The 18,295-nt window shown below is 36.3% G+C and overlaps 1 protein-coding gene across 1 annotated transcript in view; it reads left to right on the top strand.

Moving 5' to 3' along the window:
* The window catches only part of LOC120630910 (protein jim lovell), a 52,049-nt gene that overhangs the window by 31,124 nt on the left and 2,630 nt on the right, over nt 1–18,295 (top strand). The window contains exon 2 of the mRNA XM_039900251.1: nt 17,926–18,054. Within this exon, the coding sequence (XP_039756185.1) occupies nt 17,926–18,054 (129 nt within the window). The remainder of the gene's footprint in view (nt 1–17,925; nt 18,055–18,295) is intronic.

Here is an 18,295-nt window from a genome sequence, read left to right as displayed (position 1 = left end):
TTAAATGTGGACGTGTAAAATAAACTAGAATAAAAATCGATTTCAAATCTTCTCTCGCCATAGCACCATCAACGACATCATCCGGCGATCTCTTGCTACCGCTCACGTACCAGCTGTATTAGAACCTATTGGTTTGGCGCGGAGCGATGGCAAGAGACCTGATGGTATGACGCTCATACCTTGGAGGCTTGGAAGGTCACTTCTGTGGGATGCAACTTGTGTTGATACCCTAGCTGCATCACACATCCAGGCCACCTCGTCAATGGTAGGTGCGGCTGCTACCAGTGCCAAGCAGGCCAAGAGGCGTAAATATGAAAACCTGGATAGCAGCTTCATTTTGGAGTAGAGACTTTGGGACCGTGGGTTTGGTGAAAGGGTTTGGGTTGGGTGAAAGGGTTATCGAGTCTTCCGGTGATCCTAGAGCGGACAGTTAGTTACCTTGGCCAACGAATTAGTTTGACCATCCAAAGGGGCAATGCTGCCAGCATCTTAGGAACTGTGCCTCGCTGGTTTCGAGGACGTTTTAGATTTTATTTAGTTTTAAATAGTTATTTTAGGTTATATTTATAAAACAATTATATTAAATGGATAAACTTAATTATAGGTTTCAGAATCATAATATCGGATTTATCGACGTCAATCGTAAAGATTTATCAACGAGACTGAAATTTTAAATATCAAACCCTAAGGCCTGCTTGCGGTCCTGGCCTCAAAAAGACAAATAATAAGTGGATCATCGCATTCGTCATTTACAAGGAATTCTGAAACCTTTAAAAAATACGTTTGAGTACTAATAGTGACGTATATATTATAAAATATCTAAAATGATTCAAACATTGCATATTTTTCTTATTAAAATATTTTTATATTTATATTTCTCATAATTAGATTATTTCGTATTTAAATCGTTCTTACCGCAAAAGATAATTAAACAATTCAAAGCAAAACAATCAAGAAAAAACAATGTACAGCTACGCTACACATCTACGTTGATAGTGATAGCCCTGCGAATTCGAATTCGGAACTTTAATTCAAAAACCGTGTACTAATGAAATAAGCTGACAATAATAATTATTATTGTTTTGAGTGAAAGATTAATATAATCGAGTCGTAACAGTTTCTCTTTGAAACGTACATTTACGGGACACTTGGAGAAAAGGTAAAAGTTATTACCCTATCATAAATCAGTAGTTCAATAAAATGTAAATACAATTCCGGAATTAATTTTAATCGTCCGCAAAAAAAATATGGTAAACTTGCTTTTGCCTGCACATACTTCCGCATGGTTTTTGAGTTCTCGAAATTCAAAACATTTTTTCTCGACATAATCACCTAGATTACCCTACGTCGTGTATATCTTTTTTTTTTTTATAACTTGTCTTATAAAGTCATCGATATATATAATAATTTGAAGTCGTTTGACGTAAAAAAAATATTTGTTTTCTAGTTTTATTTAATTAAACACACTTCTTTTTCTTTCTATTTCAAAAATAGAATAGCTTTTCGAGAAAAGTTTACTTACATTAAAAGATACGTTAAAAACAGGAACATGGTTTAAGAAGCCAACGCCCACTTAAAAAAAGCCTTGCTAAAATTTTTGCTAAAGCAATCTTAAGGTTTATTAAATAAAATAAAGGGTATAGATATTTCTAAATGTATGTTTAAATTACAACAACCGAAATACCTACAACCGAATTGAAAAGCTCCCCCTTATTTAAACGGTTATTAAAAATATCATTTTTTAATTAAAAAATGTCCTACTTATAATGAATTTTCCGTTATCTGGTCCTTCAAACTAGTAAGGGGATTCGCCAAAGGGAACTGAATTATCGATAGATTTTTTTTTTACTATAAAAGCGTTATAGTTTCGATATGTCAAGGTAAGCTGTTAGATACCAAGCTGATGAGACCGTGGAATTTAGAACTCCAAAAGAACTAATGTCCAGCATTAGTTGGCATACTTAACCAACATTTTAAAATACATTACAAGTTAGCCCTCGACTGCAATCTCAACTTATGGTCTAAGATGGTAGCGGGCTAATAGGGCGGGATATGGCATTTAAATTACATCAATACTTCTTAATCTGTATAAATTATTTTTTAATTGGTTTCAACGCGACGGCGCTTGGTGGCACGTCTTTCACGGTAACTAGCCACGGCCGAAGAGACCCTAACCAAAATAAAGAATACTGAGTAATTAAAACTCCGAAAAACTAACCGATTTTTATCATAATTTATTTAGACGTAAAAATCGAATAACACAAAAACTATATCACTTTCTCGCAAAGCACAATTTGACAAAGGCGTAATAAGCTAGGTATATTATAACAGTTGGAACGACAACGTTTCATTTTTTGTCTTGTAATGCCGAAGTTTATTTACATTTATTGCGAATGTACCGTATGACATAATTATTTGTTTTTGTCACAAAGTCATTGTCAATAGCGCTGGCTATTAAAATGACAGTTCTTCAGAATTGTGATTACATTAATTGTCTTCATTCATATTGTTTTCATTCTGTAAATTAGACGGTTATTTTTTACAACGCTACAAGTTAGCCCTTGACCGCAATCTCACTTGGTGTTAAGTGATGAATAAGTGATGCAGTCTTAGTTAAGGCTTAGTCGACTCGTACGACCGAGGGTCGGTGACAACTGTATTCTGATTTGCCATCCCCACAAAGTACCGACTTATTATATAACAAAAAGCTGCGAGGGTTCCAAACGCGTCCTGGTCTAAGAAGCCCACAACAAACTTAGCCGGGTGTTTTTTTTTGTTATCACCATCTCACATTGTCATTTAAACTTATTAGAAAAACAATCTGGTTAGAGCAATAATTCACACCCAAGCTTTTTTATCCATTACGTAGTCCTTTATACTATAACAGGACTTTTCTATAAGCTTACGTTTAATACAAACTTTGAACTTTTTAAGAGATATTTACAAGATGTCAATGGATAGTTTATTGTAGAAAAGTATGCAATATTTACGCAATTTTTACGGCGATTAATTTTCTCAACTCTTGATGTCGCCGTGCCCTCGATTCGAGAGGCGTCTGGGGACTTCGGGGACAGTTCCCTCTAATCTTATCGGAAAATTTTATTCCGGTCTTTTAAATAAGTGCGCTTATTGTTTAAGATTATGCGTCGATATTTCTTATTAGCTCCTTCATCAATTATTAATAATTCATTTCTCACTCTCGTTGTGTTATAAGTATTATTAGCCATCCCGGCGAACTTCGTACCGCGGATCATTTTTTTTTTGATGAATGTTATTTTATTATACAAATTATCCTAAATTTTGAATGTGGAATTATAGCTGTGCTGTGTGCATATGCGACCAAATTTTTCAAAAGGTCTTTTACTCTGGTGGCTACGGCTGAAGTTGGGAGGCTTACAAAGTCGTACCCCAAAATAAATTTACGCTTTATGCTTTGGAATGGCAACTAAAATAGCCATGTCTGAAGCCTTATCGCTATTAAGCGATAAGGCCGCATATTGTATTTTACTTCTTTCTTCATCTTTCTGTTTTCTTTTTTCTTTATGTTAATGATGTGGTTAACAAATAAAGAGTTAAATAAGCCGACCATCGGACCAGACCTGAGAAAATATTGAAATTCCTGACCGGGGATTGAACCTAGAAGCTCCCACTTATATTATCACAGCGCTAACAACTGTCTACCGATCCGCTCTGGGGTCCACCAATCTGCTCTCGGCCAGCGTTATGGACTACGGCCTAAACCCTCTTCGGAGGAGACTCGTACCCTATAGTGGGCAGATAATGGGTTAATATGACGATGATCACGGCTCACCAGTACGCCAGGGAGATCGTCAAAAACCTAAGTGTCTATTAATACTATTATTAAATTCTTTATTGCACACACAAAAACAAAATACAAGGAGAAACAAAAAAGATTAAAATAAAAAACTAGTTAAGATTTTTTTTATATTAACGATAGGCCAGCGCTTGACGAAAATTATGCCCATTAGAAAGCAGTGATCTAGGTTGGAGCACGCTTGCCTAGAAAAAGCCTATTCACTCTAGCCTTGAAGGTACTCAAATTATACGTGGCAGGAAACACAGTTGCCGGGAGGGCGTTCCACATCTTAGCGGCACGTATCAGAAACGTGGATAAAAAGGGTTAAGCGCGTGTTGATGGAATATCAACCACATAAGGATGCCACCGCTCACGGTGTCGCGCTGTTCTGTCGTAGAACGGGGAAGGAGGAACAAGATTGTGAAGTTCCTGAGCACACTCACCGAAGTATAACCGGTAAAAAACCGATAAGCATGCAACATTGCGTCGGTGCTGGAGACTATGTAGTTTCGCCAGTACGTGTGTGTGTCTTTGTGATATTTTTTGGTCTATTCTAGGTGATTTCTTTGGTCCCTTGCTTAGATAGGTACGTGGTTGATTTCTGTCATGCGATGCAACCAGTCAAGGTTTACAAGCTAAGTAAATAACAAGTTTCCTTCATAAGTCATCACCGGTACATACCTGTCCAGCCCCCATGATTTATGTAATGAGGACTTATACTGGACACGCGATCGTGTCGAACAATGCAAGGATAGGCTTCGACTGACCTAGACTTCTTTCTGTAGGTAATTAGTAAGTCTCCACATCGATTACTATGTATACGGTTAGATATAAAAACGATTATTAACTGTCCTACTTTTTAACAAATTAAAAAAAGAAGATACCTACTCCAAGTGCAATCCCAGGAGCCAGGCTGTTTTGCCTTAGGCTTACTTAACACATAAGAGATATGATTCCAGTTAACTTTTTCATCATCTTAGAAAACGGACACAATGCTGCTATTCATTGCTTACAACTCAAATGAAATAAAGCCATAATGGTATAAGAAACACCATTTTTTTTGGCGTGGTGGAAAAGCTTTATTGCTACCTCCGACCCTTGAGCAGGAAGGAGGTTATGTGGGACGCCCGGGGAACGTATAAGAAACACCCTGAAGCAAGTGCAAGGGACGCGGCGCGGCGGTGGTTTTACTGACTATTTCGGCAGCTTATTTTATATCACAAAGCGAAGTAAATAAACACAATAAGAATGTTAACTTGCTCCGTGTGCTGCTTAGGTTTCACCACATCCCCTTTTCCCTCGGGTGTCGTATGAGGAAGAATAAGGGAATAAACCGGAGATCGGGCAGCACGTCCCCCGTGCTATTTCTACCATCTACTGCTTTTACAAACCTTCAGCTTGGTGATTATCGACCAAACCACCCGTTGGGAGAGGCCTTTAGTCCATCAGTGGACTGTTATAGGTTATTGATTGGTTGATTGATTGAGATACCATAGATCGAATTGGTATGGCTGACCGAACATATTTTAGTCAAGCTCAACGTCAACTCTAGGGTTTTCGCCAGTCGCTAGCTCAATAGCGAGCATAACTTATATACGAGGAGTATATTAAACGTAAATATATCTGTCTAATAGTGGGGGTAAAAGCTTTATGATTAAAAAGCGTTTTACTCTGGTTTTAACTGCACTGAGTTTGGGCGCGAAATATGAGCAGTGTCTGTGACTTTGTTTTTGAATACAGCAGTATTACTTTTCTTTTGCGATTTTTCCAAAATAGGAAAAAAGCACCGTTGTAAGAAAAACTACGACTAAGGTGCCGCTTGCATTCTTATACTTTTTCCGCCTGCTTAACACGTTAAACCTCAGTTTTCATACACTATTTCCTCGTGCATATTTGTGTGTTTGTCATGACGCATTTTGGCCCTATTTTGAAACAAGTAGATACTTTCCTAGTGTAAAAGAATTTTTTTTTTTCCGGTATACCACAGACAATGCATCAACTATACACGATGTATATTGTAGTTACAAGAATTCGTCCGTTGTAACTTTCGCGTCCTTGGCGTGCACCGCTATCTATCGTGTGATCTATTGTACGGAGTCGACATCGGCCCTAAGATTAGAGCGATAATTAATGCTGATTCCATACGACCTACATTCGGGTCCGCTCGATAAAGTTAATTTACAGTTATAGTTGTAAATCTAGTTGCAAAATAAACGGCCTGCACGCGCTGCCTGACCATAGACAACACGCGGCGACTCCCACACGTCTCTAGAGTCTTTATACGTCACAGTTACGCCCGCTCGCCCCAGTGTGTGGCGAATGAATGAGTCTGTAGCTTCCGAGTTCCGACCTAGCACCACGTGACGTGCGATATGCGTATAACCCGACCTCGAAGAGATACATCCCGATGCAACCCTTTCCATCCGCGGCGGCGTCTATTTCCGTCCGCCGGGTTACTGGATATACGTATAAATACGCATACGGAGCGAGACACAACACAACAACATATGTGCGTGACCCTGAGAGGGTGAGGGAGTGAGAGGGTGCATTAAACTTTGTCTGAATGAACGTTACGTGGTGAACTTCGACAAGTTATTGGCGCGAAAGGGTTGAGCCGAGTTCGTAGTATAGAGAGCGCTTTCGTTTTCGATGTGTTACACTCCATATGGGGCGCCGGCGATCGATCATAAACTTTGTTGTCTATTCGAGTTAGTTGTTACCAATTGCGTTAAGCTGTTTCGATTGAAGCTCCAGTTTGTAACTAAGTAGTTTGGTTCAATGGAAACCGCTTTAGTTTTAGAAATGTTCCTAATACAGGTAATCTGTAGGTATATTAAAACGCAATCTTATACTCTTATAAAGCACATTAAGGGCAGATAGTGTGGTATTTTTGAACAGGATTTTCGACCAATAAGCAACCTTTACTGGAATCTCGACCGTAACTTTGTACCTATATCACCAGATCACATATATACGCGAAATACACGTTTATTCCACCACAAGTTAGCCCTTGACTGCAATCTCACATGATGATATATATGTTCTTGAGCTCTCTTCTTGAGCTGTGTACGCCATTGTTTGCCCGGAAGAGATCGCTATGTAGCGATAAGGCCGCCAAATTGTATACTTTTCGTTAATTATTTATTTACAATTTTTCTATATGTTTATGTGTTGTACAATAAAAGTGTATTTATTCATTCCTTTATGATTGTAAGTGATGATGCAGTCTAAGCTGACAGTTATACTAAGCCCGTAACCCTAATCAGTTTCAACGCGACATCGTATCGGAACGCTAAATCGCTACACGTCACGTACCTATTTGTCGGTAGGATGGTAACTACGACCGAAGCAAGACCAGAAATTATAATTCAGAAATTATAATTTCCCAAAGTGACCCTACCCCAGGATCGAACCTGAAACCACCCACTTTAATCCACAGCGCCATTGAGGTCCTATAAATAAAAACACTCTTTAACTTTAAATTAAAGATACGGGGATTGTATACAGGTGCAAATTCTATTTATTGTACACAAATATCTTAACTAAATTGACAGGTAAATATAGGTAATAATGCTTTCGCTTCCCAGAAAATTGTTTAAGGGACATCACTACGTCTTCTAGACCTGTCAATTTAGTTTAGTTAATACATTTGTGGACAAGAGACATTGGTGTCAATTCTGGTGTACAGAAATCTCTAAATTAAAATGACCAGATCTAAAAACATTACCTCCCTATCTCCGGATTATTTTTAAAAGGGCATCACTACTTCCCGTTTAAAAAAGTTTATAAAACAGAGTTGGCACCATTGTCATTATTTAGTTCCCAAAAACACTATTAAGACGCTATTATAAATTATTCAAGTTCTGAAAAAGTTCTTACTAGATTTTGCAAGAAAAAAGATGATTCAACGCAACGTAATGTAACTATCCTCTTTGCGCAACGTACAGTTTCTAGGTTTCTATTGTCAATTATTTTGGTTCTGTAAAAGTTTGAACAAAAATTTCGTACTATCGTCTTGGTAGTTGGGTAGGTATATTGCAGTGTATCGGTGGCGTGTTTCGCAAATCATTGTTTATGGTCGAATAGTTCCGCGAGGTGTCTCAAACACTGGAATTAGAAAGCGTCAAGCGAGCCGACGCGACGCCGCGACATAGACTAATTGACCGCAAGGTTTACTCTGTTCTCATAGAAATTTGAAATTTTGCTTGTTACAAAAACAATTCCGATGATCATGATCTTAGATTGGTCTACGATTTCAACTAGATAGCTCTTTAATTATTATTGTATCCGTAAACTGGTTAGAACGTTTAACTCGTCTAGCGGTGATAGCCTAGTGGGTAATACTTCGACCTGCCTTTTTAGGGGACCGAGTTCGATCCCCGACCTCTAACTATTCAGCATTTGCGTTTTTAATTTAACGGTGAAGGCAAACATCATAAGGAAACCTGTATGCCGGCGATATTCGGTAGGTGATGTTCTCAGAACGTTTTAAGTCTAGTGTTGGACTACGGCCTAAGACATTTTTATTCTACGACGAGACTCCTATCAGTTGTACCTACCCGTAAACTAGTTCACCAGGTTTTTGCATATTTTTTGAATATAGAAACCATCCTAAGTACGTATTTTTTGTCTTAAATTATTGTCTTTCTGTATCAACTGTAATATAACCTTAATCAGTATTGTTTATATTTTTTGTGAGAAAAGGAGTAAATGTAATGTAACCTTTTATAGATCACATATAGAAAAATATAAACTGGAAATATCCCGACTGACTACCTACGCCGAATTCGTCGTCGTATTTATTATCTTCTGTATTTTAGTAGAATGTTGGCAAATGGGACGCACCGTAGACCAATCAGTAATCTAGCATCACAATGAAAAGACATATAGCACATTTACATTAAATGGTAGGTACACTTTTAGTTTCCCGCTCGAAAATTATGGATACTTTAAATAACATTTCTGCCTATTTTAGGCGGAAAACCTACCCTATGAGGGATCCTTACTAGTCACTTAAAGCCAGACCAGGAAATTAAAAAACCTAGTCTGGAAGCGCTACATTTGAATGGCAATTTTTGACATTTGACAGAGTAATAATATATAAATAGTTTTTTTTTAATTTCTGGTCAGGCTTTAAATGGCTAGTTAACAAAGGTGAATCCACGGGGCATAGCGAGTATTCATAATTATAAATACTGGTGACCGTTAAAGCCCCTGTACACGGTCAGGCCAATTGGCCGGAGATGCGAATGTGTATTGATTGCGGGTAATTATGCAAATCACGAGTGCATATCTGAGCTGGCCTTAACAAGTGATACAAATTAACGGTTCGTTAGCTCCGGGGCAATAAAGTGCGGGAAATGGACTTCGCTAGGGTTACCAAGAGTTCTGAGTTTTCCAGGAAGACTCTATTTCAACGGAGACACCTAATTTTTTGTCTGCAACCGTTGTTTCTGAATACATGAGATGTAACAGGCTTATTTCAATAATTATAAAAACATTTATTGCTTAAAACTCGCTACACACTCCGGGAACCCTGGGTACCTTGAAACAAATAATCGCTGAAATCCTTACAACAGCAAATAAATCAGTAACGAGAGCATATACAATCACCAAACACATAGCACATAAGCTAAGTTCTACAGAGACTCCTAAAATACACTTACAATCACAGTAAACATACTTTCGAAATAAAAATAACATACTTAGTCCTCTCGTTTGAGCTATGCGTTATTGGTCTAATACGTGGACTAATTTGCCGCAGATTAAACATCGCTTAAAGAATTATTACTTATCTATGTAATTGAGTAGTATGTAAGTTTATAATAGCATAAATATATATCACATATATCTATCATAGTATATATAAATTTATGTAGGTATTTGTGTAGTTAATATGTAAATGTAGTATGTATGTTCATGTAAGTTTATATTACATTTCTTTTTTTTTGTTTTTTTTTTTGTAACTTACTTTATGCACCATCCATTTTCCACTCTTTTATCGGCTTCGTACGCTCAGGTTGCCTTTAAAAGATCACTTTTAGTGATAAGGCTGCCTTTGCACCCTAGCACTAAGTACTATTACTGTTTTCCTTGTATTTTCCTTTTTTTTGGTGTGTTGCAATAAAGTTTTTCTATTATATTCTATTCTATTAACTGACATAACATCCTTCTCTTTGGGTTAAAACTATTATATTTAGCATAATTATGGTACCAGAGTTTGTGTGCAACAGAGTTGACAGGAATGCTGGGCTATGCCTCCTTTCTCACAGAATAGAGATATTTAGAGGCTTAAAAGGTTCTACGCTGTGCAAATGTTCGTTGAAGTACCTTTTGCATCGGGGGAAAAAAAGTCCCAATATGGAACCAAAAAGTTCCCGATATAATTTGTGTGGCTAACCTACTCTGACTTGTACCCACGTATGACTTTACTTTAGTACTGCCTTGTAATTTGGCAGTACGCCAACTAACTACAGTAGTAAAAGAATACAATAACAAATGACTGGTACATAAAAATATGGTGTTTTTGTCCCGTTCTTATTACTGAGTCACATAGAGAAAAACAATGCCTTTTATATAGCGCGCTAGGGACTTTTTTTCTGCGATCTAATGTGTCTAACTGGGTATATGAACCAAGAGTTTTATTTATACATGAATTGAATTGCATTTATGTTATAAGACTGCCCGTTTTTCACTAATGAAGAAAAAGGCGATGCCTAAATAAGTAACGCCTAAGCGAAGGCATACATCGACCGTTCACCTATAGTTATCACCTAAGAGTTGGTGAAACGTTTTTTCTCTATAGACATGGCCTAGACCATTAGGCATTCGATTTGGGCGATGCCTAGATTTTGTGAAAATGCTTCAATGAATAATTTAGATACACAACAAGTTTAAAGACACAATGAAAAAAAAACAAATTCGCAAAGGCGGCCTTATCGCTTAAAGTGATCTCCTCAAGTCACATTATAGAAGGAGCACGTATATAGACTATCGAATAAAAATTCAACAGAATTCAGTGAGCTTATACGATGGTAACATATTAAACCAATGCTGGAAAAACCTAAACTTTGACAGCCGTTGGTTCGATTCTCACAACTTGAGATTTTTTGTGGAATGAGCATTAAATATTTTTCATTGTCTGGGTGTTTGTCGGTATATTATAAGTTTTTATGTATATTATTTGTAGAAAGTATTCATCAGTCATCTTAGTACTCATAACACAAGCTACGCTTACTTTTGGGGCTAGAGTGCGATGTGTGATATTTTTATTATTGTTATTATTATTATTAATGAAGCAGCACGAATGTATATTATATAATGTTTAATATGTAATGCTCTAATGTATAATGGACCTAAACAGTACACTCCCATACAAAATAATATAATGCAACAAAATATGTTCATATCAAAAACGCAATCAAGTAACTTTTTGGAAGTCGGTATGACTAAAGCGTATCACGTATAATACCGAACTTTCACCCACACTGCACTGTGCTGGAATTGCATTATAATAACTTCAATATACGAATTATTTATTGACACTAAAAGAACCAATTTCAGGCACGATAAACAATTTTATAGCCAATTCTGTTTTAAACTATAATGCTGACCTGTAATGAAGTATATAAACTGATATATTAATAAAAAGTAATCATACATTTAGAGTGTTTTTATGTCATTACATAACTTTTTTTTAATTCATTTTATTTTACTACAGCCCGTTGCCTGCGATTTCGGCTTTTGGATTGACGTATTTTTTTGCACGCATACCTACGCGCTGGGGCGTTAAAAACTACTTTTTATCCCGGAAAAATGGCCAGTTCCTATGGGATAGACTTTCCGTTGTAAGCTCTCCACGTCTATTCGCATTTTAAACATTAGTTAGAAGCTAGGGATACAGTACGTGCGAATAGCGAAAGCGAAAATTTTAACCTAATTTATTGCTTAAAACGTTCATCACCTAATAAAAATAAAAATACTTATAAACTTTTATTCTAATCGCCGAGAAAAGGTCTCCGGAAGAGATGATAAATGATGGTAGCGATCTACAGCCAGCGACATCGTATTGAAACGCTAAAGTCTTTGTCGGATAGCTTAAAGAGATCTAAAAAAAATCAAAAGTGTCTCCATTTTATTATCTTCTATTTTTATTCTTTGTGAGTGTGAATTATCTCTTTTCGTCGTCAGCATAAGATGTCTAACACATCCTCTGCTGGACCTAGATCTTTTGTTAGTATTCCCACGATCATGTCCAGCTACTCTCTGCGACTCCCTTGATATCATCTGTCCACCACACTGTAAGCCTCATACTAGATGGACTTGAATAAATCCACAATGAAATAAAATGTAGGCTGTCACGATACACTACCCGGCAGATGAGTGGAAATCACAAAATAAGAGGGGGCGTGATGACATGGCGTGATGAGCGTTAGGTCATTTGCCGTGACGGCATACGATTTGGTTTCACTACCAAGGTCTACTACAGCGCCAATAGATGATTTCATCATCATCACCAATAGGCTATAACAGTCAACTGCTGAACTAAAGGCCTAACCCAACTGAAGGATTTGCCATTAATCAGCACGCTGAGTAGATCGCAGTAGATATTCCCTTAGATGATATACATCAAATAATTAAGAAAAATAAGTTACCTACTGACTGGATTAAAAGCGAACTCGCAGCACCCATACATCTTACCATTGGCAGCTAATAATTAACTAGTTCTGCGCGCGGTTTCACCCGCCGTCACACTAACCACAGCCTAGCGAGCCTTTCGTAATATTAATGCGTATGCCGTGGATCTAATATCCCATGCAATTAGTGCGTTGTTATGAAATACTTCCCAGCTTCTGTATAATAACGTGGTAGGATAACTTGTATTCTGGGAGCTAGTGAGAAATATGGTCGAAGTGTTTATACCGATTAGCTACTGTATAGAAGCTAGCTAAAAATATCAATAATATGTTTACAACTATGTCATAAATTCATGTTAAAGTTACGTGATAAAACCTATGTCACTTTCCAGCTCAAAGAATCAATCAATAAATAGCCCAAAGTGGACACTACTGGAGCCTGGACTAAAGGCCTTTCCAAACGGGCGGTTTTGCCCATAGTCAACAGGCTGGGCAAATGGGTTGGTAAGAAGACGTCACAGGAGACGAAAACTATATTCTGATCGGACGTCACGTCACGCCAATCCTTTGCTGCGTGAAACAATGATAACTTTAAAATCTCCAGATATCAGAGTTTTCTAGTATTCAAACGTCTTTCGAATCTTTGAATATTTTGATATTTTGATATGAAACTATCAATTATTAAATTTAACTTTCACTAGGTCATGACTTTAAAAACTAAAGCAATTCCGCTAGCTTTAGTTACAAATAGTTCAAGCGAAGTTTAAATTGACATTTATATTCCAAACAAATATTAAAAAGCTCAGGTATGTAACCAAGAAGACTAAACGCAATAATTATAAAAATATTGTTGAATATGCTATGTTACACGCTTTATATCAGCTTCACTTGTATGTTTGTATGTTTGTTTTTACCGAAAGTTAGGCTGTGGACGGGTACTAACATATCAGCCGCTTGCTCTTCGACCATTACGTATGTGCTTGCTGCTAATAATATATTATTAAAGATATACCGAGTTTTGCGGAGCGGATTTGCGTCTTGGAAACACAGTTCTGCCGGTTAAGTCATATATCTAAATGTTGCCACAACATATAACTTGATTGACCCAATATCCTTAATCATAAATGTATTTTTTCTACATGAAAAATTACATTTATATGTTTATATAAATGTAATTTTTCACTCGATTTGAAATACGGCACGGCAAAGTAGCCCGTTGGATAATTTAGCAAAAGCAAAAAGGAATCGGAGTTATACCCACTCATATACCTAAAGTATTAATCGATTGAAAATTCTGCTTTCTAGACACATGTTGATTCGTGTAAAATTAAATTAATAAGAAGAGTGCACTATGCACAGGGTATGCAGATGATATAAAGTGAAGAAAATCTCCAGTACGAGTTATGAGATCTAAAGGGTAGGCTTTTTCTAAACTCTTACGATGCCTATCCTCATTTTTTTTATATCTCTTACTATAGTCGAGTTTTTTTCATTTTATATCCTTTGCTTAAACTCTACATACCCTCTATGCACGCCACTGGCTATAAGGGCCCCTTTGAGTGCACTTTAAAGGCAACTTCTCGAGAACTTAAAGCAGACGTAACTGTGTTTTAACGGAGTCATTCCAACTTCATCATCAGCAAATTAACGACCCACTATAAAGAGAAGCACAGCGAAGGCCCACTACTCTGCTCCAGTTGGGGTTGGCGGGTGGAGTAATTTATTTTATCTCATGAAAATTTATCGTAATTATAGCGGTCAGATATCGTTCCTTTTTTAGCCTTTGTAACTAATCATCTCATAGCCTATAACAATCCACTGATAAGCTAAAGGCCTCTCCCAACAGGAAGGATTTGCCTATAATCACCACGCTGTATATAGTAGTAGTAGCACAGAGTACGCCGCCCGTACTCCAACACACAGTAACAACTAGATCTAAGCTGTGAAAATCATTTTGATGTCTTAATTGTACGAATACAGCTTCAGTAGATACCTACGTAGTCGTAGAGGTATGAATTATCAAATCCTGTCTCGACTGACTTATTCCGATCCCCGGTCCACAGTTTCTCTTTAGCTAGATGTAAATAAGCCTGGAGGTGTCTTCGACTGAGCGCGACAAATCGATACCTTCACGTTATTACTGTGGATATATTTACTGTGTATTGCCCGTTTCACTTGAGTTTCACTGGGCAGCTCTAAAATTCAATTATTCACGTTATATTATAAACAGTAGAAAGACTAAACAGTTTTCATTGTTTTTGAAGGCGGGAAGCCTGCTTTCTGAATCCAAGGCCGTGGGTTCGTTTCTCGCAAGTGGAAAATGTCTGTCTGATGAATATTTTTCATTTTCTGGGTGTTTATTTGTATATTATAAGTATTTATGTATATTACCTATGCAGAAAAATATTCATCAGACATCAGTACCCATAATACAAGCTACGCTTACTTTGGAGCAGATGGCGATGTGTTTATTGTAAAAAGAAAAAAAAAATCGAAAAAAAAAAAATCGCTTTGGTATACAAATTATTTACGAAAACGTCAAAATCCATTTAATAAAATTCAATATCAATTTGCCAAATATTGTGGCAAGAATAAAAAGTGTTAGTTTGTCTAAGACAAACAATTAATTGCATTGTAACCGCTTTTGTGTACAAATAATTTTCAAAGACGTCATAGCTTGACGTTATTCATTTAATAAAACTAAATATTTGCCGAGTAACATTGTTATTCAAAAATTCAATTTTCGACGTTCGATTTTCGAATGTTCGATGTTCAAACGAAACGAGTTTAGGAATAAGGGTTAATAAAAATCCCAGTCTTTTTAAAAAGTATTCTTTTGTTTACCATTAATAATTTAAAAAAATAATTTTAATAATTAAATAGAAGTCCAACCTCCCGATCGATATCTGACTTCATCTAAATGCCGGAAGGTAATGGACTTTAATAGTGAAATTAACAGTGTTTTTTTGCGAAATTGGTAACTAATTCGAGATGTCAATGGCTGTATTTGTGCATGTAGCCATTACTCTCCTATTTTCTGAAAGCAGCCACAATCTCTTATGTTAACATCTATCATCACGTACGTTTCTTTTAAAAAGGATGATAAGTTTTTGTACACCAGAAAGAGCACAAGATATATAAATATTTATGTGTTTGTATACTCTTTATTTAACCACTCTGAAATCAGTTATACTCTATTTTTTTTTGAATAATTATTGGCAACCCTACTAACCAGACAAAAGAAGATGACGGGTGTACCAGGACGTATAGTATGCAGATATAAACCATTTTTCATTAAACTAGTATTGATTAGTCCATAGTTCAACGGACACCTCGTGGGTAGCTATTTACCGCCACGGACCGCCGTCGCGTAATCCGCCATTTATTATCGCAACAGCCACACAGCCTCACAGACAATGGAAATGTATTTTTATCCATCTGGCCCACCGTTAGCGACATTTTATAGCGGCACTTTGTACCTGTTTCGGTTTCATTGGTGATTTCTATACTTTGGTGGCTGCTGTTTAACAGAAATCAGCAGGAACACAAAAAAATATGTTTTCTGTAATCACTCATTAAAAGTATTAATGATATTATACTAAGTGAAACGGAATTACGAAAAACTGTTGAAGGGTGCATAATTATATTTTATAAGGAATCGCCGTGTTAAAATATGAAATCGAGATAAGCATATTTATTTTTCCATACAAACTAATTCACAACATTCTAAGTGACAACCCTATTGACAATAAAATACCGACACGTGCAAGCAAGCCTTTTAGAACGTCAAGTATTTAAGTCTACCACCGGTTCGGAAGGCAGATTCTACCGTAGCCGGCAAGAGACTCAGCAGTTGCAGATGAGGCCTACTTGAAATAGATAATTTTGAATTTCGTGGCTTTTGAAAATGCCTAAATTAATTGGCCTTCTTGAAATAAATGAATTCTAGGTTTCTATTTGACTCAAGGGTCGAAAATGGTAGTTATTTGGTGTTTCTTAAACAATATTTCAAAGGAAAATTTTGACTATAAACCCAGAGTTAGAAAGTTGGTGTCGTCAATCCCCGTACTTACACTATCATGTGATTCATACGAATAATATTATACCTAAATGCGAAAGTATGTTTGTTTTTTTATTCCTCAGAACTGATCTTAATCGATATAGCGTGCATCCTAATGTGTATAATTTTTATCCTGGAATAGCTGCGCTTACATTTACATGGGATTCAAAAAATAGTATAATAGGTATACATAATCAATATAAAAAGTTCAATTCACATAAATAATGTCTTTTTTTAAATAGACAAATATAAATGATACAAAAATTATGACCCTTCCTTTAGGTAACTTTAAGAAGGCATATTTAAAAAGATGGTTACTAACTCAGTTTGACTTTGATTTAAAACTTTCTAAAGTTCGCCAGATATCTTCTCACATACTTTAAGTAAGCATTATTGTAGTGTCGTCGAATATAATTGGATGAATCGAATCTGCGAGAATCCTAGGATGTTTAGAAGTTGAAGGAATGGATAATTGGAAAACTAAGAAATATTGCGTACCTACTTATTCGTTTCTAAAGAATAAATTTTCATCATAAAAACTAAGTCAACTAATCTTTTTTTTCCTATGATTCACATATCACACAAATGATAATGTAATATTACAATAATTATGCGTAGCCGTGTTAAAACCTAGGTAACTTAAGGACATAAAAAAAAAAAGAAGTTTAGCAAGGCAGGCTTGGAACTTAATAATTTATCCTTTGCAGTAAAAACATTATTGTTTTAGAATATTTTTTGTGCTGTGAAAGTTCAATATACTCCACCGCAAGCCGTTTACGAAGTTTCGTAATATTCATTTAAGCTCGGTGAGATACTGCTAACGCCATCTAGTGTCGAGTAGCAAAGCTAAAAAAATGGTTCTTTTCAGCATTACATTTTGTATTGAACCTTGTTTATTAGATTTTTAACCTTTTATTTGACGCCTACTTTCTAAAGACTTCCAACCCAGTTTTTAATATTTTTTGCACAATAAAAATACTTGCCTACTAAATGTCAAATTTAAATATAGATAGGTACTATCCAAACTATACGTCTAGTTTAGTTTTAACATACAATGCTAGTTTTTTATAAATATTATTAGGTACCTAGCTTTTGTCCTAGACTTTTTAAGAGTCTAGACAAAAACTTAATAAAAAAGAGTTTGAAAAATCATTCAAACGACAAACGCTCGTTTGTCATTTGAATAATTCATTACTCAATTACACTTATCAACAATAATTGACAATATCTTAATTAAACTTTGGGATTTACATCAGATCAGAGAGAGCGTAAAAAAGTATGTCAAAATTGAGGTCAAAACTAAAACAAGTCTGTCTTCCTAGTTTGGGAAGATACTTTGTGCCGAGCCCTCATAACGTGGGATCAAGGCAAGAAAAAGAAGATAGAGATTTATGGTTTTTTTTTTGTTGCAGTGTTTGGTATGGAGTCACCCCTGGGCCTGTTCCCACCAGGCATGGAGCACAAGATGTATCCTCTGATGGATGTGGAACACCGCCCGCCACCCCTCGACGCACAGCTTTTCACGAGTGTAAAGAAAAAATGTGAGTAAAACCATCACTGTACTACCAGAGAAACATGAGTCCTTTAGGCCTGCCAGTATCGTTTATCACGCAAAAGTAGTTTCCTCTAATGAATGTCGAGGGTCGCCTTCATTGCCATAACTGTTAGTCTTTAAATCGTTCTTCTATAAGTGGTGAATTGGTTCCCAGCGCTTTGAGAACCTGTTTTCACTGATAGAGGTTCCATTATTGCTCAAACGTCAAAAAAATAAAACAAATAAAC

This window comes from Pararge aegeria, chromosome 17 (assembly GCF_905163445.1).
Source record: "Pararge aegeria chromosome 17, ilParAegt1.1, whole genome shotgun sequence".
Lineage (NCBI taxonomy): Eukaryota > Metazoa > Arthropoda > Insecta > Lepidoptera > Nymphalidae > Pararge > Pararge aegeria.
Note: the sequence above shows the minus strand (reverse complement) of the source record. Positions and strands in the feature narration are given on the sequence as shown.